The sequence below is a fragment of the Peromyscus eremicus genome, chromosome 3, assembly GCF_949786415.1.
Source record: "Peromyscus eremicus chromosome 3, PerEre_H2_v1, whole genome shotgun sequence".
In the NCBI taxonomy this organism is placed as follows: domain Eukaryota; kingdom Metazoa; phylum Chordata; class Mammalia; order Rodentia; family Cricetidae; genus Peromyscus; species Peromyscus eremicus.
In genome coordinates this window covers 23,906,805-23,934,251 of record NC_081418.1, presented here as the reverse complement: position 1 = coordinate 23,934,251, position 27,447 = coordinate 23,906,805, and the positions used below count along the sequence as shown (strand labels likewise).

Below are 27,447 nucleotides of genomic sequence, written 5' to 3'. Positions count from 1 at the left end.
TTTTTTTTTTTTTTTTTGGTTTTTCGAGACAGGGTTTCTCTGTGTAGTTTTGCGCCTTTTCCTGGTACTCACTTGGTAGCCCAGGCTGGCCTCGAACTCACAGAGATCCGCCTGGCTCTGCCTCCCGAGTGCTGGGATTAAAGGCGTGCGCCACCACCGCCCGGCCACATTCCAATTCTTTAAAGATGACTTTCTGTGAAATGCTGCCACTAGAGAGTAAGAAGCTAAAAATTATTTTTCTCTATATAAACATACTCAGAAAAATACCATCTATCTATCTATCTATCTATCTATCTATCTATCTATCTATCTATCTATCTATCTATCTATCTATCTATCTATATATCTATGTATATATATTTCCTCTTCATAAATGTGTATTTTAAATTTTGAAAGTGGAAATACCATCTTCACAGATATTATGGGAAGTTTGATCTAGAGAGGAGGATATATATATAAAATATATATATGAAGAGTTTTCCTCTTAACTACAAATAGGAATGTCCATTTAGTTCACTTTGAACTACTTGCTGAGCTGATCAAACACCATTAATTTAAAAAAAAATTAAAGTTATTTCAACTTTGCATAGATTGGTAAATGCATAAGGAAAACACTAATGTATTCAGCAGATTTTAGCCAAGATTCTCTGGACAACACAGATTTTATAAATTCAAGCCCGTTTTCATATACCTTCCCAGAATCCTAAGAATACAAATTACTTTCAAACTACATTTTGAGTTTCCAGCCGCATCATCATCATTCCATGAATAAATGTATGCCCTTGTAATACAACAATTACATTTTTGGCAATTTTGATCTTAGAGTAAGAAAAAGACACAGAATGTTAGAGTTAATATTTTACATTTAAAAATATTATGTTTGATGTGTGTATGTGCAAGGAGAGAGAGAGAGAGAGAGAGAGAGAGAGAGAGAGAGAGAGAGAGAGAGAAAGAGAGAGAAGCATCTCTCAATTTGAGATTCCTCATCTCAGTAACTGCTCTAAGTGGAATTAAATTACAGAAAGTGAGCCATAATATAAGTTAAGCCACCACAATAGCTCTCAGAGGGCTCCATTCACTAACAATATATGCTCATTTGTGTGCACTTTCTGGTGCCTTTATGAACAGGCCTCATGACCCACCACTTCTTCAGAAATTATTGTTCAATAATAACCTCACAAAGGGGTTACTTGCTACATAATGTTTTCTCTGCAGCACTATTTGGAAGATCAAAGAAGAAAGAAATGATTGGTGAAGAGAAAATAATAGAATGAAGGATGGTAAGATGAGTAAATTCTATTGAGTAAATTACATTTGCCACTCTACATTAGATTTTAAAGGAAGTGAGAAAGACGGCCAATGGAAAGCCTCAACTCTTGAAATTTACCAATGATAAAATACACATATTCAGGGTGAAGTGTATACTCACTGTTTTAAAAATAAAACAAAATCACGTGTTCACAGAAAATCATTGCAACTATGTTTTGTCTACAAATCCCATTTAAGAAAGTGTCAGAATCTTACTTTCTTCCCATAAACAGGCTGATGGGTGCCCAAATTCGAATTACATGTCTATAGTCACAAGTTTCTGAATGGGTTTCAATGTTGACGTCTCTGGTTGCTGAGTGTACAGTTACAAATGTGATACCAGCATGAAGATGACATTTCACTCTGCACAAATTCAGAGGCAGGTAACATCAGTATGAACCATTGTAGGCTAAAATAATACCCAGGGAATTTCTTATTTTACTTTTGTTTTATTTATTGATTTGATTTAATAAATGTATATAATATAATAAATGTATATAATATATTATGATCACATCCATCCCTCCAACTTTCCCTACATTGTTCCCCTCTAACTTCATGTTTCCATTTCTTATTAACTTTATACTCTATTATATAAAATTAATGCTGCCCATATTCACATAGACATGAGGCTGACCAGTGAGTGTGAGAAGCATGCCAGGGGCCACAGCCTCAATGAAAAGTGATTTATCTACTTTACAGTGGTCATCAACTGCTAATAACCCTGCAGCTAGGAGTGGGGTCCTATCCCTTTTTAAAATTTCTGTCTGAAAATACTGAGGGTGATATCCACAGGAAGCAGAACTAAAGTGGAATAGTATACTGTACCTTCTACATGCAAGTAGAATAGTGAAAAAGGATACAGTTTGAGAAACTACATGCAGAGAGAGACCTACATGATAGACACATCTCTAAGGAATGTGATACTGATTGGGAGTCTGCCAGTGATTAACAATGTTAAGCACTGCCAGGTGGTATTGGCGCAAGCCTTTAATCCCAGCACTCGGAAGGCAGAGGCAGGTGGATCTTTGTGAGTTTGAGGCCAGCCTGGGCTACAGCATGAGTTCCAGGAAAGGCACAAAGCTACACAGAGAAACTCTGTCTCGGGAAAAAAAAATGTTAAGTACATCAGAAACAGATCATATAAAATCTTGGTTATTATTATAATTATTATCAGGATATATTTCAATTTAATTTCAGTATATAGAAGGTTCAAGTCATTTCCTATGTCTCATTTAGTTGAAAATATTTGTTGAGTGTGTATTATATTCAAGATATCAATCATGGAGCAGTGTTTCACAAAGCAGAATGAGTTGACTGTTGTAGTTACATATAAGAGAAAATGTTCAGCAAAGGTTTGCAAAAACTAAAATTTCCAGTCTATTAGTTAACACAACAGCATACATTCATGACCTGTGGATCAGGAGTTTAGTTACAGCTGAACTGTCTTCTTTTTTTTCTGCAAAAAGCCTAAAATCAAGCTCACAAAAGACTGAAATCAAAATGGTGGGGCATGCAATTCACAGCCCTTTTCCAAGCTCATTCTATTGCTGATAGAATTCAGGTCCACTGGTTTTGGACTGAGGGATTTTTCTTTTCATTGAAAGACCACTTATTGCATCTGCTTTCTTTCCACAGAAGAGAGGAGTCTCTGTGAGATATCACATTATTTAACATGATACCCTAGTCAGATCTGAGCTACTTAGTAAGCATCCATTCAGATTAATTCAAAAAATGTTGAGTAGTAACCTATTTGTGGGATATATTCCATCAGTTCACAGGACTTACGTTGAAGTCATAAGATTTTACAGGGTGTAGGTAAGTGTAAATAACCCTTGGATTCTCCATTTGACAGTAAAGTTGAAACAGTTATGCTCAAGTTGAGACATAAAGGATGGGTGGCAGTTGTAAAATGAAAGAATGAGATCGGACATTGCCTAGTCTGAGGAGAGTTGGTGTATCCTTTGGAGATAACAGAAATTATAGGGAATCTGAGAAGCAAAGAGAAATCACTGTGCTTTGAAAAGAAATCTGCTTGTAATGAATGAGTTTTCAAGATCAGAAACACATTCTCTATTAGCACACGTGCCAATTGTGTTATTCATCTCCACTTCCGTATTTGAACTTTATACTTGAGTCACACAACAAACTCCACCATTTAACTTACTCATAACAACCTTTATTTTGATCGTAAAATCACTTGCTTTTTCTTCCCTCGGTGTTTTTGTATTAACTAATTGCAAAAGACTAACTGCATTGTGATATAGAGGATGGACAAGTGTGATTCTTTTTTTTTTTTTTTCTTCTTTTTTTTTTTGACTTTTATTTTTTTATTTTTTTTTTTATTTTGGAATACAATTCAGTTCTTCATATCAGCCACAGATTCCCTTGTTCTCCCCCCTCCCGCCCCCCTCACCCTTCCCCCCAGCCCGCCCCCCATTCCAATCTCCTCCAGGGCAAAGCCTTCCCCACAGATTGAGATCAACCTGGTGGACTCAGTCCAGTTAGGTCCAGTCCCCTCCTCCCATGCCGAGCCAAGGGACCCTGCATAGGCCCCAGGTTTCAAACAGCCAACTCATGCAATGAGCACAGGACCTGGTCCCACTGCCTGGATGCCTCCCAAACAGATCAGGCCAATCAACTGTCTCACCCACTCAGAGGGCCTGATCCAGTTGGTGACCCCTCAGCCATTGGTTCATATTTCATGTGTTTCCGTTTGTTTGGCTATTTGTCTCTGTGCTTTATCCGACCTTGGTCTCAACAATTCTCGCTCATATAAACCCTCCTCATTCTCGCTAATTGGACTCCCAGAGATCCACCTGGGGCCTAGTCATGGATCTCTGCATCCAGATCTCTCAGTAGTTGGATGAGGTTTCTAGCACGACAATTAGGGTGTTTGGCCATCCCATCACCAGAGTAGGTCAGTTCGGACTGTCTCTCGACCATTGCCAGCAGTCTGTTGTGGGGGTATCTTTGTGGATTTCTGTGGGCCTCTCTAGCACTTTATTTCTTCCTATTCTCATGTGGTCTTCATTTACCATGGTCTCCTATTCCTTGTTCTCCCTCTCTGTTGTTGATCCAGCTGGGATCTCCCACTCACCCAAGCTCTCTTTCCCTCGACCCTCGCCCTTCACTACCCCCACTCATGTCCAGGCTGTTCATGTAGATCTCATTCCATTTCTCTGTCATTGGGCGATCCCTGTGTCTTTCTTGGGGTCCTGTTTTCCAGGTAGCCTGCCTGGTGATGTGAGTAGCAGTCCAGTCATCCTTGTTCCACATCTAGAATCCTGTTATGAGTGAGTACATACCATGTTTGTCTTTCTGAGTCTGGGATACCTCACTCAGGATGATTTTTTCTAGATCCATCCATTTGTCTGCAAACCTCATGATGTCATTGTTTTTCTCTGCTGAGTAGTATTCCATTGTGTATATGTACCACATTTTGTTTATCCATTCTTCCGTTGAAGGGCATCTAGGTTGTTTCCATGTTCTGGCTATTACAAACAACGCTGATATGAACATAGCTGAACAAGTGCTCTTGTGGTGCGGTTGAGCATTCCTTGGGTATATGCCCAAGAGTGGTATAGCTGGATCTTGGGGGAGATGGATTCTCAATTTTCTAAGAAATCGCCATATTGATTGACAAGTGTGATTCTAATGAAAGAATGGACCTACAAATACAAGCTAACTTTGCTTTTTATGAACTACATTCACATAGTATTATGCTATATAAACTAAACTATATTCCCATTGCTATTTTTTTCCAAAAGCAATTGTAAGACCGATATTCACAGTTTGCTCTGTATGAATGGCTCTCAAAATTTTATGTATTAAAGCTCAGTCATCATTTTGTTGTTATGAAGATATTAGACTATTTAAAAGGAAAGTATTTTTATTAATAAACAGGGCAACACTATTTTTTTTAAGTTTCATGTTCTGTTCTTCAACCTTCAACCCTTGGTAATACACAATTCCAAGAGTTGTCTTTAAGCAAGGAAACAAAGGCGTTGTTAGACACAAAACATGTTGCTGTCTAAACCTGAGACATCTTATACTCCAACCTAAGAGGAAGAATTCTCACCTGTCCAGAGATTCTACTAGTATCACTGTTGGAATGTGAAAATCCATCCAAATGCTCATGTGAAGTTCAAAGCTTTGATCTCTGCTATCATCTTGGAGGCATTATTTAGACAGCATTAGGTCATTATAGAGTTAACATCATCAAGTGGCCATTAGGAAGTGGAGTTTGATAAAGCAGATCATTGGAGGTGTGGCTATGAAGGGCATATCTTGTCCAACTGTCATCAGTCTGTCTGTTCACAGTCCTCAATGAGGTTAACTGCTTTGTTCCACTGTGTGCTCCCTTTCCTCTGATGTTTCAGCCATCCTTATGCTCAAGAAATGCATCCAGATGACATTTAACTGAAACTTGTGGAGGTAAAAACAAAGTCAAGTCCCGGTCCTCTTACATTCTCTCTGGTTTTTGTCAGAGGTAAAACGCTGACCAGCTTGTTGTATTTGTTATTATAGCTGCACAAGTCATAGAAGACAACACTTGAACACTAATTCCAGCCCTGCTGACCAAGAAATAAATAAGAAACTAGGATCATACTGTTGCTGCTGCTGACAACAAATACAACAGGGAAAGGGTGGGGAATAGAACTTCAAATGAATTATTTTTAAATGATCTAGTATCTGATGTGGGAAGAGCAGATCCTTCTTCACTTGCTGATAATCTTCAGACAATTTCATCAATAATTGTGTCAAAGCAAAGTCCTGAAATAATACTTGTGTCAATGAAAGCTGGTAGCCCTCATGCACGCAGTTCTGTTTATGTCTACAGATGGATGAAAAGTTGCATGCATGGATGAATCTAAAGCTAAAAATTTGCTGCGCTAAATTATATTTAACCAAGCGAAGTGTTTTTCTCACTGACTATTCTGTAACATATATATTGTGCATTGGTCTTTATTAAGAGCAGTTTGAAGACTACTGTGCTCCTGAAGGTTCACTTGCTCAATCTTAAAAGTGTGAGTGTAAACAAGTGAATGAAACATGCATCCCCCTTGCTGATCAGCAAACTTCCCTTTTCTCCTTGACAGTCAATGAGTAGGAGTTAAGCTTCCATTTCCCGTGCTGGTTTGACAACATTACATTGATTAGGTTAATAAAGGAATACTTAAAATCTTCAAATAGAGATTACTCCCCTAGGAGCAATTATTCTTTTTTATTGTCAAAAGCTCTCAGAGTCAAAATAATTTTCAGTCAAATTTTTTATTAGATTTATAGACTGTACTGTAGAGGGAACTCAGAATGCACATGGTGTCAGCCGGAAAGAACTTGCTCTGTGACCATGGTTACGACAGTGCATTCAAAGCCAAGCCTTGGCAACATTGTTTGAAATGTTATGTCCACAGTGATTATCTGAGAAGAATGCTGTTACCCTAAGTGTTTCATAGTCAATGTTAACATATATTAACCTGTGTCATGTAATACTGATATATCTATTTTTGAAGATAGATGAACTCTTGGGTAGTATACAAGATTTTATATATTTTTAATTTTCTTTGTTTCTGAGGGCTGCCATACAAAAAGCTGAGCAAACTGAGTTGGGTAAAACAGCAGACATTTTCTGACACATACCAGCAAGTGCATGTTCAAGTCAAGCTGTTCCTAGTGGTAAGACTATAGGTACTGAAGTCACCCACATTACTGAATTGAAACTAATCTATGGTTTTAAGTCTATTAGTGTTTGCTTTATGAAATTTGGTAAGCCTATACTTTGTGCTTATTCATTTAGAATTTTGGTTGTCATTATGGATTTTCTTTGATCAGAATTTCAGAATTGAGGGAGTTATTGGAGAGAGAGAAAGAGAGAGAGAAAGAGAGAGAGAGAGAAAGAGAGAGAGAGAGAATTTTGAGAAGTGGGGAGATTGTGGAGTTAGGGTAAGGAGTGGTTGGTGAATATGATGCAAATACATTATAATAAATTGTCAAATAATTAATAATAATTCATATAAAAATAAAATTGTTTTAGAGTCATCTCCTTCAGAAGGCACTAGGGAAGGATGCTCTTTATTTCTTCTAACATCTGGTGGTTCCCAGGAAGTTTGTGGAATTCTGCTGCTAACATTGAAAGACCCCCAGCCTCCCCGCCTAACATAGCTTAGCTCAGCTGCTTATGAATAAAGCCTGAGAGGTACTGAGGAGTTCAGTTAACGGACATGGGATAAACAGAACATTTGTACTTAGCCACCAGGCCCCAGAGCAAGGAACTAAAAGGTCAGAAAAACACCCTGTACCCTAGACAGAAGCTAGGCGTGGGCGAGCTCGGGGAGAAACCACGAGCTGACCTGGGTTCAAACCTGGCCTCATATGAATCATCCAATCAGAACTGGCCTCATTTGCATCATCCAATCAAAACTCTGTAACCGGGCTTCTTGTTTCTGTACCCGTGCCCGACCCTATAAAAACCCTCTGCTCCAGCCCGTGGGCGCGCCAGTCCCTTGAGCTTCTCGAGAGTCTGTGTCGCCCCGGGTACCCATGTTCCTGAATAAAGCCTCTTGCTGTTTGCATCTGATTCGTGGTCTCGGTGTCTTCCTTGGAGGCGAGGGTCTCTCCTGAGGGAAGACTGCCTTCGGGGGTCTTTCATTTGGTGCGTTGGCCGGGAATTGAGACCCCCTGCCTCAGGACCACCGACCCACTGTCAGGAGGTAAGTTGGCCGGCCACTGTTTGTCTTGTCTCAGTCCGTCTATTTGTTTTCTGTTTTTGTTGGGCGCCCTAAGTCAGGTCTGAGTCGGTGGGGGCTGAAGGAGCTGACGAGCTCGGACTTCGCCCACCACGACCCTGGAAGACGTTCCACGGGTCACTGAAGTCCCCTCTGGGGCACGGTTTTTCGGGGCCACTCCCGTATCAGAGGGATACGTGGTGCTGGTAGGGGACGGAGATCGAGGTTCCTCCGCTTCCCCGTCTGAATTTCTGGTAGGGGACGGAGATCGAGGTTCCTCCGCTTCCCCGTCTGAATTTCTGCTTTCGGTTTTACGCCGAAGCCGCGCAGCGCAAATTTCTGTCGTCTGTGTTGTCTTTTTGTTTATCGTTACTTGTCTAACACTCCTTTATCTAGAGACCACCATGGGACAGACCGTCACCACCCCATTAAGCCTAACCACGGACCACTGGTCCGATGTTAAGGCCCGAGGAAACAGTGAAGGTGTCATTGTTAAAAAGAAAAAATGGATCACCCTCTGCGAGGCCGAATGGGTCATGATGAATGTTGGCTGGCCGCGAGAGGGATCCTTTAACCTCTCTCTTATTTCACAGGTGGAGGGCAAGGTTTTTGCCCCTAGTCCTAATGGACACCCCGACCAGGCCCCATACATTGCCATCTGGAGATCTCTGATCGAAAATCCATTTTCATGGGTCAAGCCTTTCCTTCCACAGCCCCCTCCAGTCTCTGGGCCCTCCGCACCCCTCAACCCGGACTCTTCCCTCTACCCTGTGCTCCCTCACAAGGAGACCCCCAAGCCCCCTGTCCTTCCCCCGGACCCTAAATCCCCTCTCATAGATCTCCTGGTAGAGGAGCCCCCTCCTTATCAGGCTGGACCCACTCGGCGACCCGGCGGAGCGACAGCGGCTCCCGCCGCCGCAGGGGTGGCTCCCGCAGCCGCAGGGGTGGCTCCCGCCGCCGCGGTGGAGGCGGCAGCCGCATTAGCGGCCGCCATCCGGCCGTTGGCAGATGCTAAGGTTTCTCCAACCAGCAGGACCTCAGATGAAGACAAGGAAGATGAGGTGTCATCCCCCATTGCTGGCCGCCTCCGCGGCCGCCGGGAGGGACCCCCTACTGAGTCCCAAGCTTTCCCACTCAGAGAAGGGCTGAACCAACAACTACAATACTGGCCCTTCTCTGCATCAGACCTTTATAACTGGAAACAACATAACCCCCCTTTTTCCAGGGACCCCGTTGCTTTAACTAACCTAATTGAATCCATCCTAGTGACTCACAGGCCAACTTGGGACGATTGTCAGCAGCTCCTGCAGACCCTCTTGACAGTGGAGGAAAAGCAGAGAGTTTTCCTGGAGGCCCGGAAACAGGTTCCGGGCGATGACGGGAGGCCCACCCAACTCCCGAACATCATCGATGCGGCTTTTCCCTTGACTCGCCCTAACTGGGATTTCAATACGCCTGAAGGTAGGGAGCATCTACGCCTCTATCGCCAGTTGCTCTTAGCGGGTCTCCGAGCGGCCGCTAGAAGGCCTACTAATTTGGCTCAGGTTAGAAATGTAATACAGGGAAAGGAAGAGACACCCGCTGCATTTCTAGAAAGATTGAAGGAAGCTTATAGGATGTATACTCCGTATGATCCGGAAGACCCAGGTCAGGCTCCAGGTATTATCCTATCATTTATCTATCAGTCTAGCTCAGATATCAGAACTAAATTGCAGCGGTTGGAGGGTCTACAGGCGTTAGGGTTGCCAGACCTAGTGAAGGAAGCAGAGAAAATATTTAATAAGAGAGAAACTCCTGAAGAGCGAGAGGAAAAGAGATGGCAGAAACAAGAGGAAAGGGATAGGAAACAGCATAGAGAGATAAAGAAAGTTTTGGCCGCCGTTGTATCCCAGGGACAGCGGAGAGAGGGAGATAGGCCGGGAGGATGAAGGAGGCCACCCCTAGATAAAGATCAATGTGCTTACTGCAAGGAGAAGGGACACTGGGCCCGGGAATGTCCCAAGAAGCCACAAGGACCCCGCCGGCCCAAGCCCAAGACTGCGGACCTCCTTAGTCTGGAGGACTAGGGGGGTCGAGGCCAGGAGCCCCCCCCCTGAGCCTAGGATAACCCTCAAGATCGGGGGGCAGCCCGTGACCTTCCTGGTTGATACTGGTGCTGAACATTCAGTCCTAACCCATGCCGGAGTGCCCCTTAGCCGGCATTCTGCACTGGTACAAGGGGCAACTGGAAACAGGAGATATTACTGGACTACCGAGAGAAAAGTTCAACTGGCTTCAGGGCAAGTAACCCATTCCTTTCTGCACATACCTGAATGCCCCCATCCTCTGTTAGGACGGGATCTATTAACCAAGCTAAAAGCACAAATCTATTTTGATGAAGAGGGACCAAGGGTCACGGGTCCTAGAGGGGGCCCTCTACAAATCCTGGCCCTCAATCTAGAAGAAGAATACCGTTTGTTTGAGTCAGAACCCTCGAAAAAGGCCCCTGAGGAATTACAGAACTGGTTAGAAGAGTTTCCTCAAGCCTGGGCAGAGACTGGGGGTCTGGGGTTGGCACACGATCAGCCACCGCTGATGATCTCATTAAAGGCCTCCGCGACTCCCGTCTCAATTAGACAATACCCAATGTCACGGGAAGCCCATGAGGGAATTAAACCCCATATCCGGAGGCTCCTGGACCAAGGGGTACTAAAGCCCTGTCAGTCCCCATGGAATACCCCTCTCTTGCCCGTAAAGAAACCGGGGACAGGGGACTACAGGCCAGTCCAGGATTTGAGAGAGGTCAATAAGCGGGTGGAGGACATACACCCCACGGTGCCCAACCCTTACAACCTCCTGAGTACCCTCCCACCGACGCACGTCTGGTACACGGTATTAGACCTGAAAGATGCCTTCTTCTGCTTGAGACTGCACCCTAAAAGCCAACTACTGTTTGCCTTTGAATGGAGAGACCCGGAACAGGGACTCTCGGGACAGCTGACCTGGACACGGCTCCCTCAAGGCTTCAAAAATAGCCCAACCCTCTTTGATGAGGCCCTGCATGCAGATCTGGCCGGGTTCCGGGTCGAGCATCCAACCCTGACCGTGCTCCAGTACGTAGACGACTTACTTCTGGCCGCCAGGAGTCGGGCCGAGTGCCTAGAGGGCACTCGGGCTTTACTGGCCAGGCTTGGACAGAAGGGCTACAGGGCCTCGGCCAGAAAGGCACAAATTTGCCGAGACAAGGTCACGTACCTGGGCTATACCCTGACTGGGGGACAGAGATGGCTGACGGAGGCCAGGAAAGAGACAATACTCTCCATTCCCCCTCCTCGCAGCCCCCGCCAGGTTCGGGAATTCCTGGGTACGGCTGGGTTCTGTCGCTTATGGATCCCCGGGTTCGCTGAATTGGCCGCCCCCCTATATCCCCTCACAAAACCAGGGGTAATGTTCCAATGGGGAGAGAAGCAGCAGGAAGCATTCCAACAGATCAAGAAGGCCTTACTTGAGGCCCCGGCTCTGGGTCTGCCAGATCTTACCAAACCCTTTGAACTGTTTATAGATGAGAACTCGGGCTTTGCTAAAGGGGTGCTGGTGCAAAGACTGGGACCCTGGAGGAGACCTGTGGCATACTTGTCCAAGAAATTGGACCCTGTGGCCATAGGATGGCCTCCCTGCCTCCGCATGGTGGCAGCCATTGCAGTTCTACTCAAGGATGCCGGGAAACTGACCCTGGGTCAGCCCCTGACTGTACTGGCCTCCCATGCCGTGGAGGCCTTGGTCCGACAACCACCAGACAGATGGCTCTCCAACGCCCGAATGACTTACTACCAGGCCTTACTCTTGGACTCAGACCGGGTCACGTTCGGACCCGTTGTCTCCCTTAACCCTGCCACCTTGCTGCCGCTGCCTAGCCCATCCATAGAGCATGATTGCCTCCAGATTTTAGCCGAGGCGCATGGCACTCGCCCTGACCTAACAGATCAGCTGCTCAAGAACCCAGATGTCGTCTGGTACACAGATGGGAGCAGCTACCTGGACGGAGGAGAACGCAGGGCCGGGGCAGCTGTTACCACCGAGTCCGAAGTGGTATGGGCCTCGGCCCTCCCGCCTGGGACTTCGGCTCAGCGGGCGGAACTGATCGCCCTCACCCAGGCCCTTCGGATGGCAGAAGGTAAGAAACTCATCGTGTATACAGATAGCAGATACGCCTTCGCCACTGCACATGTCCATGGTGAAATCTACCGACGGAGGGGCCTGCTCACATCCGCAGGTAAAGAGATCAAGAACAAAAAGGAAATCCTGGACCTCCTGCGGGCCCTGTTTCTCCCGCTCCAGCTCAGCATTGTCCACTGCCCGGGGCACCAAAAAGACAACTCCAAGATAGCCAAGGGGAACCGGCTGGCGGATTTGACTGCCCGGACAGTGGCATCCCAGCCAATAGGGAATAGCCAGTTAATGGCTATACAGGACACTCCAGAGCCTCCTCCACCCGGGAGAGAGCCCATGCCCTACAGCCCCGAAGACCATGAGCTAGCAAAGAAAATGGGGGCGGACTGGGACCCACAGAGACAAGCCTACCTACTGGGGAACCGGATAGTGATGCCCACCTCTCACACCCACCATATGTTACAATTCCTCCATGCCCTAACTCATCTAAGTGAGACAAAAATAAAGGCCCTGATAGACAGAGAAAACACCGGGACAATTCTGCTAAACCAGAATCGGGTGCTCCGACGGGTGGCCTCTACCTGCCCCGCATGTGCCCAGGTCAATGCAGGTAAAGCACATCTAGCCAAAGGAGCCCGTTTGAGGGGCCACCGTCCCGGTGTGCATTGGGAGATAGACTTTACAGAAGTAAAACCCGGACTCTATGGATACCGGTACCTCCTGGTCTTTGTGGACACCTTTTCAGGATGGATTGAGGCATTTCCAACCAAGAATGAGACGGCTAATATAGTCACAAAGAAACTGTTGGAGGAAATCTTCCCAAGGTATGGGATGCCTCAGATATTGGGGTTAGACAATGGGCCTGCCTTCGTCTCCCAGGTAAGTCAGAAGGTGGCCAAACTGTTGGGGATGGACTGGAGACTCCATTGCGCATACCGCCCCCAGAGTTCAGGACAGGTAGAGCGAGCTAATAGGACAATCAAGGAGACTTTAACCAAATTAACGCTTGCAACTGGCACTAGAGATTGGGTGCTCCTACTCCCCTTGGCTCTTTACCGAGCCCGGAATACTCCTGGGCCGCACGGCCTAACCCCTTTCGAAATTCTATATGGGGCCCCACCTCCAGTCGTGAAATTTCTCCATCCTGATATCTCATCTTTTGCCGCCAGCCCCACTTTGGAGGCACATCTACAGGCCCTCCAGCTGGTGCAGAAGGAGATTTGGAAACCCTTGGCTAAAGCCTACCGAGAGCAGCTGGACAAGCCGGTGGTCCCCCACCCTTTCCAGATTGGGGACTCCGTTTGGGTTCGGCGCCACCAGACTACAAATCTAGAGCCACGGTGGAAGGGGCCCTACACTGTCTTGCTGACCACCCCCACTGCACTCAAGGTCGACGGGATTGCTGCATGGATCCACGCCTCTCATGTGAAGGCTGCCAGGGAGAACGACCCAGCAGGATCCAGAGAATCAACATGGACAGTGTACCGCTCACAGAACCCCCTAAAAATAAGGTTGGCCCGCGGCTCCCCCTCCTCCTTCCCCTCCTTTTGAGCTCAGTCTATCCCCAGGGGACTAGGGCGGCAGAGAGCCCGCACCTAGTCAAGAAACTCACTTGGCAGGTCATCTCACAAACTGGGGAGACGGCCTGGCAGATGACCGCCCTCCATACCCCCTTTACATGGTGGCCCCCCCTAACTCCTGATTTCTGTCAGTTGGCATTGAATTCGGGATTTTGGGGGGTTGAGGGCATTAAGCCTGATGCCTTAAACTCCTCCATCCACCCGGGGGGGGTGCATTGGCCGGATCCGGGATGCCGTCACCCTCAAGCAAGATGTATATTCGCCCAGTCGGACTTTTATGTTTGTCCGGGGGATGGGAGGGGTTGGGCCCTTGCAAAGAGATGCGGGGGGGAAGGAGATTTTTTCTGTGCCAAATGGGGCTGCGAGACCACTGGCGCAGCATACTGGAGTCCAAGCTCAAGCTGGGACCTGATCCAGACCAATAGAGGTTTCAGGAAGGTTACAGGCAAATGGCCTTGCTCAGATGGGTCCCCCGAGGTCAGCCGATTCAAGCCCGGGCTTTCACTCCCCCTAAATATAACTTTCACTGGCCCGGGGAAGGCTGATAGAAACTGGCAACAGGGGCACACTTGGGGACTCAGGTTATATGAATACGGGTATGATCGGGGCGTAAGGTTCACTATCAGACTTAAGATTGAGGAGGCCTCCGCCCCCATGGGCCCCAATCAAGTTCTCTCTGACCAGAAGCGCCCCTCCTCACCTATTCCAGCACCCCCGAAGATTACCCCTCGACCCGGTTTGACTACTAGTCCAGGTATAACTCCAGCCACTACCAAGCCACCCCGACCAGGAACCGGAGATCGGCTCTTGGGTCTGCTAGCAGGGGCTTACCAGGCCTTAAACTTAACCTACCCAAATAGAACGCAAGAATGTTGGCTATGTCTGGTTTCCCAACCTCCCTACTACGAGGGGATAGCAACCCAGGGTAATTATATTAACGCCCACAGTCCCCCTCCAAGCCAATGTCTAGGGACAGCCCAACATAAGCTCACAATCTCAGAGGTGTCAGGACGAGGACTATGTCTATGGAGCATCCCCCGCACCCACCAACACCTGTGTAACCGCATCCTGTCCGTAAGCGATGTCTCTGGTTATGTCACCGGCCCTAATGGTACCTATTGGGCATGTAATACTGGGCTCACCCCCTGCGTCTCAGTCTCAGCCCTCAATGCTACCTCTGATTTTTGTGTGCTCATCGAGTTGTACCCAAGGATAGTTTACCATAACCCAGAGGAGATTTACTCACACTTCGAACTGGGAAGGGACCTCCATCGATATAAAAGAGAACCGGTGTCCCTAACCCTGGCATTATTACTAGGAGGGCTGACTATGGGAGGGATAGCGGCCGGAGTAGGGACCGGTACCACAGCCCTACTGGAAACCCAGCAATTTAGGCAGCTCCAAATGGCCATGAATCAAGACTTACAGGCCTTGGAGGAGTCAATAAGTGCTCTAGAAAAATCCTTAACTTCCCTTTCTGAAGTAGTACTACAAAATAGAAGAGGCCTAGACATTCTGTTTTTACAGGAAGGGGGATTATGCGCTGCCCTCAAGGAAGAATGCTGCTTCTATGCCGACCACACTGGGGTGGTACGAGATAGTATGGCGAAATTAAGAAAGAGATTAGAACAGAGACAAAAATTCTTTGAAGAGCAACAGGGATGGTTTGAAGGATGGTTCAGAAGGTCCCCCTGGCTCACCACCCTCATTTCCACCCTACTGGGACCCCTTCTGATCCTATTATTCCTCCTGACGTTTGGGCCCTGTATCATAAATAGACTTGTCCAATTTATCAGGGAACGTATCTCTATTGTTCAGACTTTGGTATTAACCCAGCAATATCAAAGGCTCAACCAGACGGAGCCCGAGTCGCGTCACCAATCTTCCCCATGAATGGAGGATTCCATTCCTGAGATAAGAAAATGGGGGAATGAAAGACCCCCAGCCTCCCCGCCTAACATAGCTTAGCTCAGCTGCTTATGAATAAAGCCTGAGAGGTACTGAGGAGTTCAGTTAACGGACATGGGATAAACAGAACATTTGTACTTAGCCACCAGGCCCCAGAGCAAGGAACTAAAAGGTCAGAAAAACACCCTGTACCCTAGACAGAAGCTAGGCGTGGGCGAGCTCGGGGAGAAACCACGAGCTGACCTGGGTTCAAACCTGGCCTCATATGAATCATCCAATCAGAACTGGCCTCATTTGCATCATCCAATCAAAACTCTGTAACCGGGCTTCTTGTTTCTGTACCCGTGCCCGACCCTATAAAAACCCTCTGCTCCAGCCCGTGGGCGCGCCAGTCCCTTGAGCTTCTCGAGAGTCTGTGTCGCCCCGGGTACCCGTGTTCCTGAATAAAGCCTCTTGCTGTTTGCATCTGATTCGTGGTCTCGGTGTCTTCCTTGGAGGCGAGGGTCTCTCCTGAGGGAAGACTGCCTTCGGGGGTCTTTCAACATGTGTCTTCTCTCAACCTCTAATTTTGTAATCACATGTCCTTCTTCTCTCAGATATCTTTATATGTCTTGTAAGGACACTATTGATTAGACTTACTCAGGTTAATGTCACTTGTCCTTCTTCTCTCAGATGTCTTTATATGTCTTGTAAGGACACTATTGATTAGACTTACTCAGGTCAATGTCAATTGCACCTGGAAATGTTCTACTTATAAATTAAAATCACATTCTGAGTTTCCAGTTGGGCAGAAAATTTAAGGGATAGATTTAAATACTATACATAATTGTAGCTGGTTTCCTTTTCTCATTAGAGGCAGTAAACACTCATAGGTTGTTCTAATTAATTTTATTTAATTTGAATGGTTCTCTCTGTATTCCTGGTTTTAGCTAGCATCTTGTGTCAAACGTGTCAAATGTGGATAGATATTTAATACATATGAAATATTTCTGCTTTTTTTGGTTCTCTTTTCTATATACATTTAATATGTGTGTACTTTGCTCTCATTTTACTAACAACAAACTTAAAAATTCTAGAAATACATACTAAGCATGGTTTTAAGCTGAAATCTCTTGTTGCTTGCAGAATAAGAGATGTACAAAGGGAAAATGGTCAATAAGTGACAATTAGATGAAGTTTGTTTAGACAAACTCCTAAATATGATCAAGGCATTTTCCATTCTTACTTTAAATGCATATTCGTTTTCACCAAACTATGAACACATAAAACAAATAGTTGAAGATTTTCTCTCTTTCCTTTTCCAGTTTCACTGTTCTGGCTTCTTTGAGGAAACTGTACATTGTGAAAGAAGAAAAATATATGTAAGAACCTAGAAGGATTTGGTGTCTTTAAATTCCTGGGTAGAGTAATATATCATTTGGAGCATACCATATGAACTTCAATATGAAAATGAGCAGTATTGCATTATTTCTAAGTAAATATTTTAATTGAGTTAAGATATGGCTATTATAATAACATAAATGGTAAACATGTTATTATATTATGATGCTACATAACTGAAAATTAATCAATTTTGTGTTATTTAGATGACAAACATGAAATTACATACATGCATTTTCCCAAAGCCAATATTGCTTTATATGTTCTATTGTAGAAATAAAATATAAATCTAAAAACTTCTTGCAATATTTATATGAATTTTTTATTTGCAGTAACTTTTATTTGTATTATATAGGACATTTTCATTAAAATATAATTACATCACTTCCACCTTCTCTTTCCTCCTCCTTGCCCCTCCAATGCACCTTAATTCACCCACTCTCACATTTTGCCCCTCACCCTTATACTGATATCTTCCTTTTATTATTGCAATGTATATATGCATGTACATAATACATATGTGTATGTATATGTGTGTGTTAATACAATTTTCTAAGTCTATTTTTATTTTTTGTGTATATGTGGTTTCAGGGCTGAATACATTGTAGAGCCAATTAGGAGGCTCCTTTCTGAGAGAGGTGAATTCTCCCTCTTTCATCAGTTATTAATGACCTGCATGTAGTTCTTGGTCTAGAGGTGGGAGCCCGTGCCTCTTTACTGATATTGTCGTTGTCAAGGTAGTGTTAATGCAGCCATTTCAAGGAGAGGGAATCTTATAGAAGACTTCCTTGTATTCTGGTTCTTAAAAGCTTTCCCAGGGTCTGAGGTGCACGCACGCGGGAGGAGAGCAGGCTGCAGGCGCTTGACCTGGCGGCAGTGGAGGCAACTGCGGCGACCAAGGGGAACGGAGACAGCAGTGGCCGAGCCAGGGCTGGCGAAGGCAGCGGCACGCTGAAGAAGGGCCCCGGGCCTGTGGCCTGGTGTACCTGGTCATCTACAATGTGGTGATGACGGCCGGGAGGCTGGTGATAGCAGTCGGGTTTGTGAGAGCATACCTGGCTAGGGGTAGCTATCACAGTCTATTACTCAATAGAAAAGCCTTTGAAATTCTTCCAAACAGGAGCCTTACTGGAGATTTTACATTGTGCTATAGGAATTGTGCCATCTTCTGTTGTCCTGACTTCTTTCCAGGTGATGTCAAGAGTTTTTCTAATATGGGCAGTAAAACATAGTGTCAAAGAGGTGCAGAATGAAGACAGTGTCTTTCTGTTTGTTATTGCCTGGACAATCACGGAAATTATCCGTTACTCCTTTTATACAGTCAGTCTATTAAACCATTTGCCTTACATCATCAAATGGGCCAGGTACACGCTTTTCATCGTGCTGTACCCAATGGGAGTGACAGGAGAATTGCTTACAATATATGCAGCTCTGCCCTTTGTCCGACAGGCTGGCCTGTACTCCATCAGCTTACCTAACAAGTACAACTTCTCCTTTGACTACTATGCATTCCTGACTCTGGTAATGATCTCCTACATTCCACTATTCCCCCAGCTCTACTTCCACACGATCCACCAGAGAAGAAAGGTCCTTTCCCGCACTGAAGAACACGAGAAGTTTGACTAACTCTCCACACCACTACCCCAAACCAAACTTTTCAATGATCAAAAAATGCTGCAGACTTTTTGAGTTCCCAGTACATTTCATAGAAAATAAGTAAGAACTATTTTTCAAATATTAAAAACAAAACAAAATAAAAACCAAAATCCAGTGTCACATGGGCCTGGGATTTTATAAAAAATAAAAATAAAGATAAAAATGAAAAAGCTGTTACATAAAGCATCCCAGCTGGTCCTTTGAGCCTGGTCTAACCAGAAGTTCCCAGTATCTATGATGGAGCTCGAAGAGGTTGGTATTTTTATCTCCTCCGTGTCCTTCATGTACCTGACAAATAAAGACCTGTAACACTAAAAAAAAAAAAAGCTTTCCCATTCCCTTTCCATGATAGTCCCTAAGCTGCAGAGGCAGAAGCTATGCTACAGATCTATACACTGGGACTGGGTTCCCCAAAGTCCATTGATTTCCATATTACGTCCCGTTGTGGTTTTCTATAATAATCTCCATTTGCTGTTGATAGATGCTTCTTTGGTGAGGTATGGTAGCTACACTTATCAGTGGGTAGAAGGGTAAGTTTTAGAACATAACTAGGAATCATGCTGTTCTAACAAAGAAGTGGTTGTTGATTCTCTTTTGAAGTCAATGAACTCACTAGACGCTGGTAGTTAGTTGCATTTCTAGTACTGGGTGGATTCACATTCATTGAGTGATCATTAAGTCCATTAGACTGCTGTTGGTTATCACCAACATGTGAGTGCCAATATTGCACCTTCAGGAATAACTTTCCATGCTAGTCACTGTTGTGGTTCATAGATGTCATGCTGAGAAGGAGTATTATTGATCCTTTCTCATGGCAACTTGTATAATATTTTATGGCATTATGGAAGCTATACTGCAGGAAGGAGGCTTTCAGGTTAGATATAATCATTACTTTTAATGAAACATTGTTGAAATAGCATTAGGTGATCAATCACTTACTTTAGAAATTAATTTTCTGCCACATTATGGAATTTACAAGATGACAAGGCCAACAATTTTGCTGGCCCTACTACATTCTATAATAATAGGAGATTAATTTCAGAACAATGTATATTCATTAAATGGCTATGTCTTTTGCAGACGATAGCAATGATATGGTACTAATGGGGCTAATTTCTAGTTTATTATAATATAGTTTCTAGTTTTCCAGGCAAGAAATCTGAAGCATTTGAATCCCATTATTTGCTATTCACTTTTATGTTTAGCATCATGTTAATGAGCTTATATAATACTATCTAGCAGCCAAATTTGTTTGTTAGATTTGCTTTTATTTGAGCTTATCTGAAAAATATGTATTTATTAGAGAAAAAATAAACCTATCACTATTCTCCAAGGAACATTAATTAGATCAGCATTTTCTAATCTCCAGAAATGCTTACAAAATCATGCACAGTTTACCTCCTATATATTACCTAATGGTCTTGTCAACACATACATAGGAAATGTTAAAAAATAATAATTGAGCTTTTAGTAAACTGAGAATTCCCATTTAGCTGTGTTTCTCACCAAAAATCATGCTGTAGATGGGGTTTATAATTATTTTTAAGAATATACAAACAATTCCTTATGTCAATTAAAATTTTATATTTTTACAACTACTACAAAAAATGTCACCTGTAACCATAACTGGTTATATTTGAGAAATTGGAGAAATTTAAATATCTTTCTGAAATATGAGAAATTCTCCGTGCATCAAATGACTATTATTAAATTAAATTACCTTACTTGTGTACTAAAGATACAGTCAGATTTATATTAATGGTGCTGCAACTTAGACTCTGCCATGAATAACTTGGTAGTTTGTACATTCCTTTAAGAATATTGATGGTTATACAGTATTTTTTTTATTTGAGATAAGGATAGATGGAAGATGAGCGCATGATCTTAAAGGAAAGAAAATGGATTGAGAAGGACAAATCCTTCACGACCTTATTTATATATAAAGTCTTATTTATATATAAAGATGATCTTATACAAATAGACAATAGAATATTTGTTAAGTCCTGAGGTGGTTGGGTATTAGGGAGCTCTGAAGATACAACATTTCAGGTAGTTGTGAGAAATAAAAGTCAAAGATCTATTGTACAGTTTGATTAATGTAGTTACAATACATATTATTCTTTAATAAGCTAAGAGACTGACTACAAGGTGTTTCACAGCAAATTATGAGAGGTAATACCAATAGTAATTAATTATATTGAATCAGGGTATTATGGCCTATGCAATAAATATATATTTTAAATGACAGTTATTAAAAAGGAAAAATGTGAGGTTTGTTTCATGGATTTAAATATCCCAGAGCTATACAGTAAGGTACTTGTGAAGCTGCCTGAATGTAATCCTTAGGAGACATGTTCAGAAACGGAAGATTATCTTATATATTTGTCTCCATTATGTACCTTAATTTTTAAATCATACTATTGACTGGCTATATTTAAAACTGAATGGATGGGTTCTTAATTTGGAAACTTCAGATTGTCTACTCTAGAGTTTTCTGTAGAGACTTCCAATTTTATACTCTTCCACTAAGTGTTATCAAACTCCTGAGTGTCATTGACTTGAAGATGTAGATGAGCTTCAGATGGATATTTATGGCCTAGTCATCCAATGGTAATTTCATCATATGATTGTATTTTGGATGTACTAAAACCTTGATGTGCATGATTTCTCAATATTAAACTCCCCATGTTTTTTTCCTCAAGCATTCTTATTCATATTCTAGTAGAACACCTTTTCAAGGAGCCATGAATCCATAGGATAGAAAAATGACTTTCTCTTCAAGTCAGTACAAGTATAAGAAGACAAAATTGGAATGACATCCTGTTCTGATATATATACATATATATCACATTTTTTTATTTTATCAGATGAAATTGATAACTGAATGATAAAATTTAATGAAATAATAAAAACAGGAATCAGACATACGTAAATGTACTAATGAACTCAAAGATATTCTGCCTTCTAAATGTGTGTGCTTTTTTCCTTTCATTGTGTCTGTTTGTTCTTTAGTTAGCTCAAACCTCACATCTGATACACACTAGAGAAGTGCTCATTCCTGAGTTATATCCCCTTCAGTATTTGTAAACAATATTAAACGTCTCTGTTAACAAATTATCTTTGTTCCCGGAATGAGGTGATTCATTTACAAACTAAAGTTTAAAACTTTCTATTCTCAGGAATCTCTCATTTTTGACAAAAATGTTGGATTATTTGTAATTTTTAAAATTATTTTAATAATAATAATTACATTAAGTAATATCTTTTTTCACTCTTATAATTGATTCTTCTAAATTGTTGAGGAAACACACAAAAAAAAAACCAGAACAAAAAATAATGAAATCCCATCTTCCTCCAAATAAGGATTGTTAGTTAAGTTGTAGGAGAACACCACACACTTCTTTCTGTAGTTCTTCCTTTCATCTTCCTCTCTCTATCTACTCCTGCCTCTCTCCCTCGCTGCCTCCTTAATCTCTGAATTTCTCTGTGGAAGTCACAGTTGTTCAAGCAAACTTCCCTATTCCTGCTGGAAATTTTGGAGAGTATAAAGTGGAAGTACAAGTTTAAATTTCACTGGCTGTGGAGTATGTAGATCACATCTGAGGAAAAAGCTGTAGAGGAGATTACTTGACTCTGCTGAACATTAAGTGTAAATCTCCTTGATCAAAATTCCTCAAGAGCAAAACTTGTCAAAAGTGATGACTGGTCCTTTCTATTTAGATAAGGTGTCCAATTCTCTTGACCTCAGTAGGAAGTGGAGGAGACTATTATGGTAGATTAAATTACTCTTAATTTCTTTCATATAATAAAATATCCATTTTCACTAACAGAATAAGAAATTTGTAGGGGAATAGACTTGCATTTCATTGTTTTGTAGCATTTTTGGATTGGTTTAAAGAATATCTTATTACAATGATTTCTGTATAATAGGAAATGTGTGATTAACATTATATTAATCTGTAGTTTGTACCCATCAGTGAACTACTACTGAAATTACATTTGAAGCTTCTAATAAAATATACATGTTGTTACTTCCCTTTTATGCCTTTTTGAGGAAGGTTGACTTGAGAAACACATAGAGTGTAAATAAAGCAAGCAGACTTGACAGTTATCTCACATCATAACAAGCCCTTTGTTGTTCTGAGCAACTAAGTCAACAATGCTGTTGAAATTCAAAGTGCACTGGGAATGGTTCCTTAGACCTTGTTGTCCATTATTTCTTCTAACTTTTCTATATACCTTAAGAGGTTTGTGACATGTCTGGCTTCTGACCCTATGGCTCATTCCTTCTGTTTATGTTTCCCCAAATAATTTCCGAGAATCAAGTGGAGCATGGAAATTGTCCTGTTCTCTTGCCTCTTTTTTTTTTTTTTTTTTTTTTTAAATTTTTATTTTGCAATACAAGTAAGTTCTACATACAGGCACAGATTCCCTTGTTCTCCCCCCTCCCGCCCCCCTCACCTTCCCCCCAGCCCGCCTCCCATTCCAATCTCCTCCAGGGCAAAGCCTTCCCCACAGACTGAGATCAACCTGGTGGACTCAGTCCAGGTAGGTCCAGTCCCCTCCTCCCAGGCCGAGCCAAGCGACCCTGCATAGGCCCCAGGTTTCAAACAGCCGACTTATGCAATGAGCACAGGACCCAGTGCCAGTGCCTGGATGCCTCCCAAACAGATCAGGCCAATCAACTGTCTCACCCACTCAGAGGGCCTGATCCAGTTGGTGACCCCTCAGCCATTGGTTCATATTTCATGTGTTTCTGTTTGTTTGGCTATTTGTCTCTGTGCTTTATCCGACCTTGGTCTCAACAATTCTCTCTCATATAAACCCTCCTCATTCTCGCTAACTGGACTCCCAGAGATCCACCTGGGGCCTAGTCATGATCTCTGCATCCAGATCCCTCAGTAGTTGGATGAAGTTTCTAGCACGACAATTAGGGTGTTTGGCCATCCCATCATCACCAGAGTAGGTCAATTCGGACTGTCTCTCGACCATTGCCAGCAGTCTGTTGTGGGGGTATCTTTGTGGATTTCTGTGGGCCTCTCTAGCACTTTGTTTCTTCCTATTCTCATGTGGTCTTCATTTACCATGGTCTCCTATTCCTTGTTCTCCCTCTCTGTTGTTGATCCAGCTGGGATCTCCCACTCACCCAAGCTCTCTTTCCCTCGACCCTCGCCCTTCACTACCCCCACTCCTGTCCAGGCTGTTCATGTAGATCTCATTCCATTTCTCTGTCATTGGGCGATCCCTGTATCTTTCTTGGGGTCCTGATTTCCAGGTAGCCTCCCTGGTGATGTGAGTAGCAGTCCAGCCAGAACATGGAAACAACCTAGATGCCCTTCAACTGAAGAATGGATAAACAAAATGTGGTACATATACACAATGGAATACTACTCAGCAGAGAAAAACAATGACATCATGAGGTTTGCAGACAAATGGATGGACCTAGAAAAAATCATCCTGAGTGAGGTATCCCAGACTCAGAAAGACAAACATGGTATGTACTCACTCATAACAGGATACTAGATGTGGAACAAGGATGACTGGACTGCTGTTCTCTTGCCTCTTTTACCTTTGGTGAGGCAACAGAATGCATCTTCTAATTCCTATGTAGGTTGGGTGTATTTCTCAACTCTGTCTCATACAGTATGAGCTAGCTACTCATTACATTTCTTTTTCTAAGTTTCCCTGACAAGTACCCATTTCTACCCTATGAGTCTGTCTGATACAGGCAATCATGACAATTTACTTAAAACATGTTTGATAACATCTTATTTTTGAATAACGCCAAAATATAAATTCAACATGCTCCTTGACAGTTCATTGTAGAGGTATTGAAAATGACTTTAAAGAAATCTTTCATCAGTCTATTTTCTATCTTCTTATTTGTCTATCCATTTATCTATTGATTTCTGTAATATATTTATCTATCTAGGTAAAACACAACCAATATGTCTTAAAATATTTGCTATCCTGAATTACAGATTGGATCTCTAAAGTTAACTTATTCATGATGGCATTCACTAGAGCCTATCTGTGTCTATCTCTTAAACCTACTCTGTGGTCCTTCTGATCTTTAATGTCTATAAAGTGTCTCTGCTTAATGATTTAAACTTAAAGTTTCACAACTTTGACAATATATACATTAACAATAACTTAGAAGCTATTACTATCTCTGCTAATAAACACACTTACTTGGAAATGTATGTCATGGAGTACCATTGAACAAGTAACAAAGTCAGTGTGTAAACTGCTCTCTCTCCAGCTTATTGGCTAACAAATTCTATGAAAAGTATGCTGTTTTCTTTGATAGGGAAATAAAATTCAATGAATCTATTTGACACCTTTTTAATCTTTCTGTATATATTTAAGGAGAATATTTTAACTATTTCCATGATCTATTGCTACAAAATGATCACTAAACCTTGGAGAATTAAGAGAAATAGTTACTTTTCTAATTTTTATATTTTTGGTTGTGAGCCTAGCCTTTAATGGCTGAGCTATCCCTCCAGGCTTACTTTTCTAATTTTTATTATTCGGAAGTAGGATAAGGCTTGTGCCAGAGGTATTGGGTGGCCTGTGTGATATCAGCTGGAATTGGAGGAGCTGAGGAAGCACTGTGTAAAGGACTTCTTTTCCACACATATTCGGCATTTTGTCCCTTCCCCTCCTCTCTTTCTCTCTACATCGATGGGCACACAGAAAATTGTCTCAGGGTATTCACACTTTAGTGGTGGTCTCTAAACGACTGAGATATGAATTGCTAGCACACTTGAAGTTGGGCTCTGAAAGGGAAAATGGTCACTTCCCCCATGAACTTGACCAAAGCAGTTACAAGCCATCAAGATTTCTAGGGAAACATCAATTCTATTTATCAAGTAGAGTGATGACAAATTTGCTGTTGCTATCATTAACTTGCCATCATTCATCTTTAACATAAACTGAGATTTTTACAATGTTCTCAGCAATTATGATGCTTGTTAGTATGCCTCTAGCATAGAAGTTTAAGAACCTTGAATTCAGAAACTTCCAGCAATTTGTCCCATACTACCTATTTTTGTGTGTTTGTTTGTTTTTGAAACAGGGTGTCTCTATGTAGTTCTGGCTGTCCTGGAACTCACTCTGTAGACCTCGAACTCACAACAATCTGCCTGTCTCTGCTTCCCAAGTGCTGAGATTACAGTCATGCACCACCATCACCTAGCCTGTACTACCTATTTTTAAGAGGAAGAATATGATGATATGTGCTAGTAGTCCTTTGTATCTTCTAAGAGAACAAGATGACTCTGTACAAACAGCCCCATTAGTGTGAAATCTAGATAGCGGTTTCACTTTTGATCTATGCTTAAATTCTAAAAAGGACCCACCCTTTACTGTGAATTGCTCCTCTAAGAGACATTGAGGAGCTTCCTTTTCACTGTCCAGCATGTAAGAACATATCTAGAAGACATCTATTTGTGATCCAGAATGATGATCCTCACTAGAACGTTACCATGCTTATGGTCTAATTCAGACTTCTAGTTTCATTCCCATGTAATAAATAAATCTACTTTGTTTAAAGGGCACAGTGTTTGCTAAAATAAAAAGCAAATCTATATTCATAATAGATGTGCATATCTATAAGAACACACAGGTTGTCCTTGCTAAACAGAAAACCAAAAGCCCAGTATATTTGACTTGCATCTAAATATATACGTTTTATTTATAAACATAATATTTTCAGTTTTTGTTTTTTTGTGTTTTTAGAACTAATTTCTATTGGTGGAACACTGGACACTCAGCAATAATAGTTCATTCTCAATGTGTTTATGAAGCAACTGTACCAATTTGAACTAAACAGAGAGAATACAATCTTATGCTAACTTGTTGAGTGATTTTTGTCTACATAGTTTTTCAAGGCCAATCCCATGGTGTGTGATTTCTGGTTGTCATAAAGAGGATTCAGATTTTTGGCCTTATCACTTTCCAGAATACTTACCTCCTAAAAACATCACATTCATGACCATGTTTGAACATATAAATTTGAGAGAGTAAACAACAACATTCATACTAGTACATTCTCATTTTATCTTCAGCAGGACAGTGATCACATGGCAGCAATTATGATAATCATATAGCAAGATCAACATGAGTATTATTTAAAGTTGTTCTCCAAGTCATTCTTTTCAGGAAATATACAGTTCATAAATATCTGTAGGCCATCCTGGAGTTTGCTCTGCTTGTGATCTTTTGTTGTGTATGTGTTTACATATGTTAATTTATGTGTGTCCATGAATACATGTGTGAATGTGCGCTTGCTGATATAAACAGAGGCCAGATATGGATATTTAGAATCTAGTTTGGATTTCTGTTGCCATGATAATCACCATGGCCAAAAGAAAATTGGGCAGAAAGGAGTTTATTTTTAGCTTGTAGGTTACAGCCCATCTTTGGGTTCAACTAAGGCAGGAACTTAAAGCAGAAACCATTGGGGGGGGGATGCTGCTCACAGGCTTGCTTCCCTTAATGTGATCAGCTGTTTTTCCTACAAAACCCATGCCTGCCTGCCCAAGAATGTTGCCACCAACATTGGTCTTTCCCTCCTACATAGGTAAGCAATCAAGAAAATGTACCACAGATGTACACAGCGACAAATTTAATACATGAAAATTTTCAGTTGATATTCTTTCTTCCCAAGTGTGTAAAATTAACAATTTAATCCTGTCTCCCTTGGTTTTGTCTCTCCAGTGGTAGGAATTAAG

The 27,447-nt window shown here is 42.4% G+C and overlaps 2 protein-coding genes across 2 annotated transcripts; both read left to right on the top strand.

Moving 5' to 3' along the window:
* Window positions 1-8,393: 8,393 nt before the first annotated feature.
* Window positions 8,394-13,736, top strand: LOC131905603 (uncharacterized). Its single transcript, XM_059256455.1, is given in 4 exon segments — window positions 8,394-8,747; window positions 8,874-9,036; window positions 9,175-10,120; window positions 10,122-13,736. Coding segments are annotated over 4 exon segments (5,031 nt in total). The 5' UTR covers window positions 8,394-8,440.
* A 4,307-nt stretch (window positions 13,737-18,043) lies between these two features.
* LOC131905684 (very-long-chain (3R)-3-hydroxyacyl-CoA dehydratase 2-like) lies at window positions 18,044-18,923 on the top strand. The gene has a single exon (XM_059256515.1). It carries the CDS (start codon window positions 18,248-18,250, stop codon window positions 18,677-18,679), a length of 432 nt encoding a protein of 143 aa, XP_059112498.1. The 5' UTR covers window positions 18,044-18,247; the 3' UTR covers window positions 18,680-18,923.
* The last annotated feature ends 8,524 nt before the right edge of the window (window positions 18,924-27,447 follow it).

What these genes read in the sequence shown, in the direction of transcription:
- LOC131905684 (XM_059256515.1), top strand. Translation starts at nt 18,248, where the DNA reads ATGTCAAGAGTTTTTCTAATATGGGCAGTAAAACATAGTGTCAAAGAG.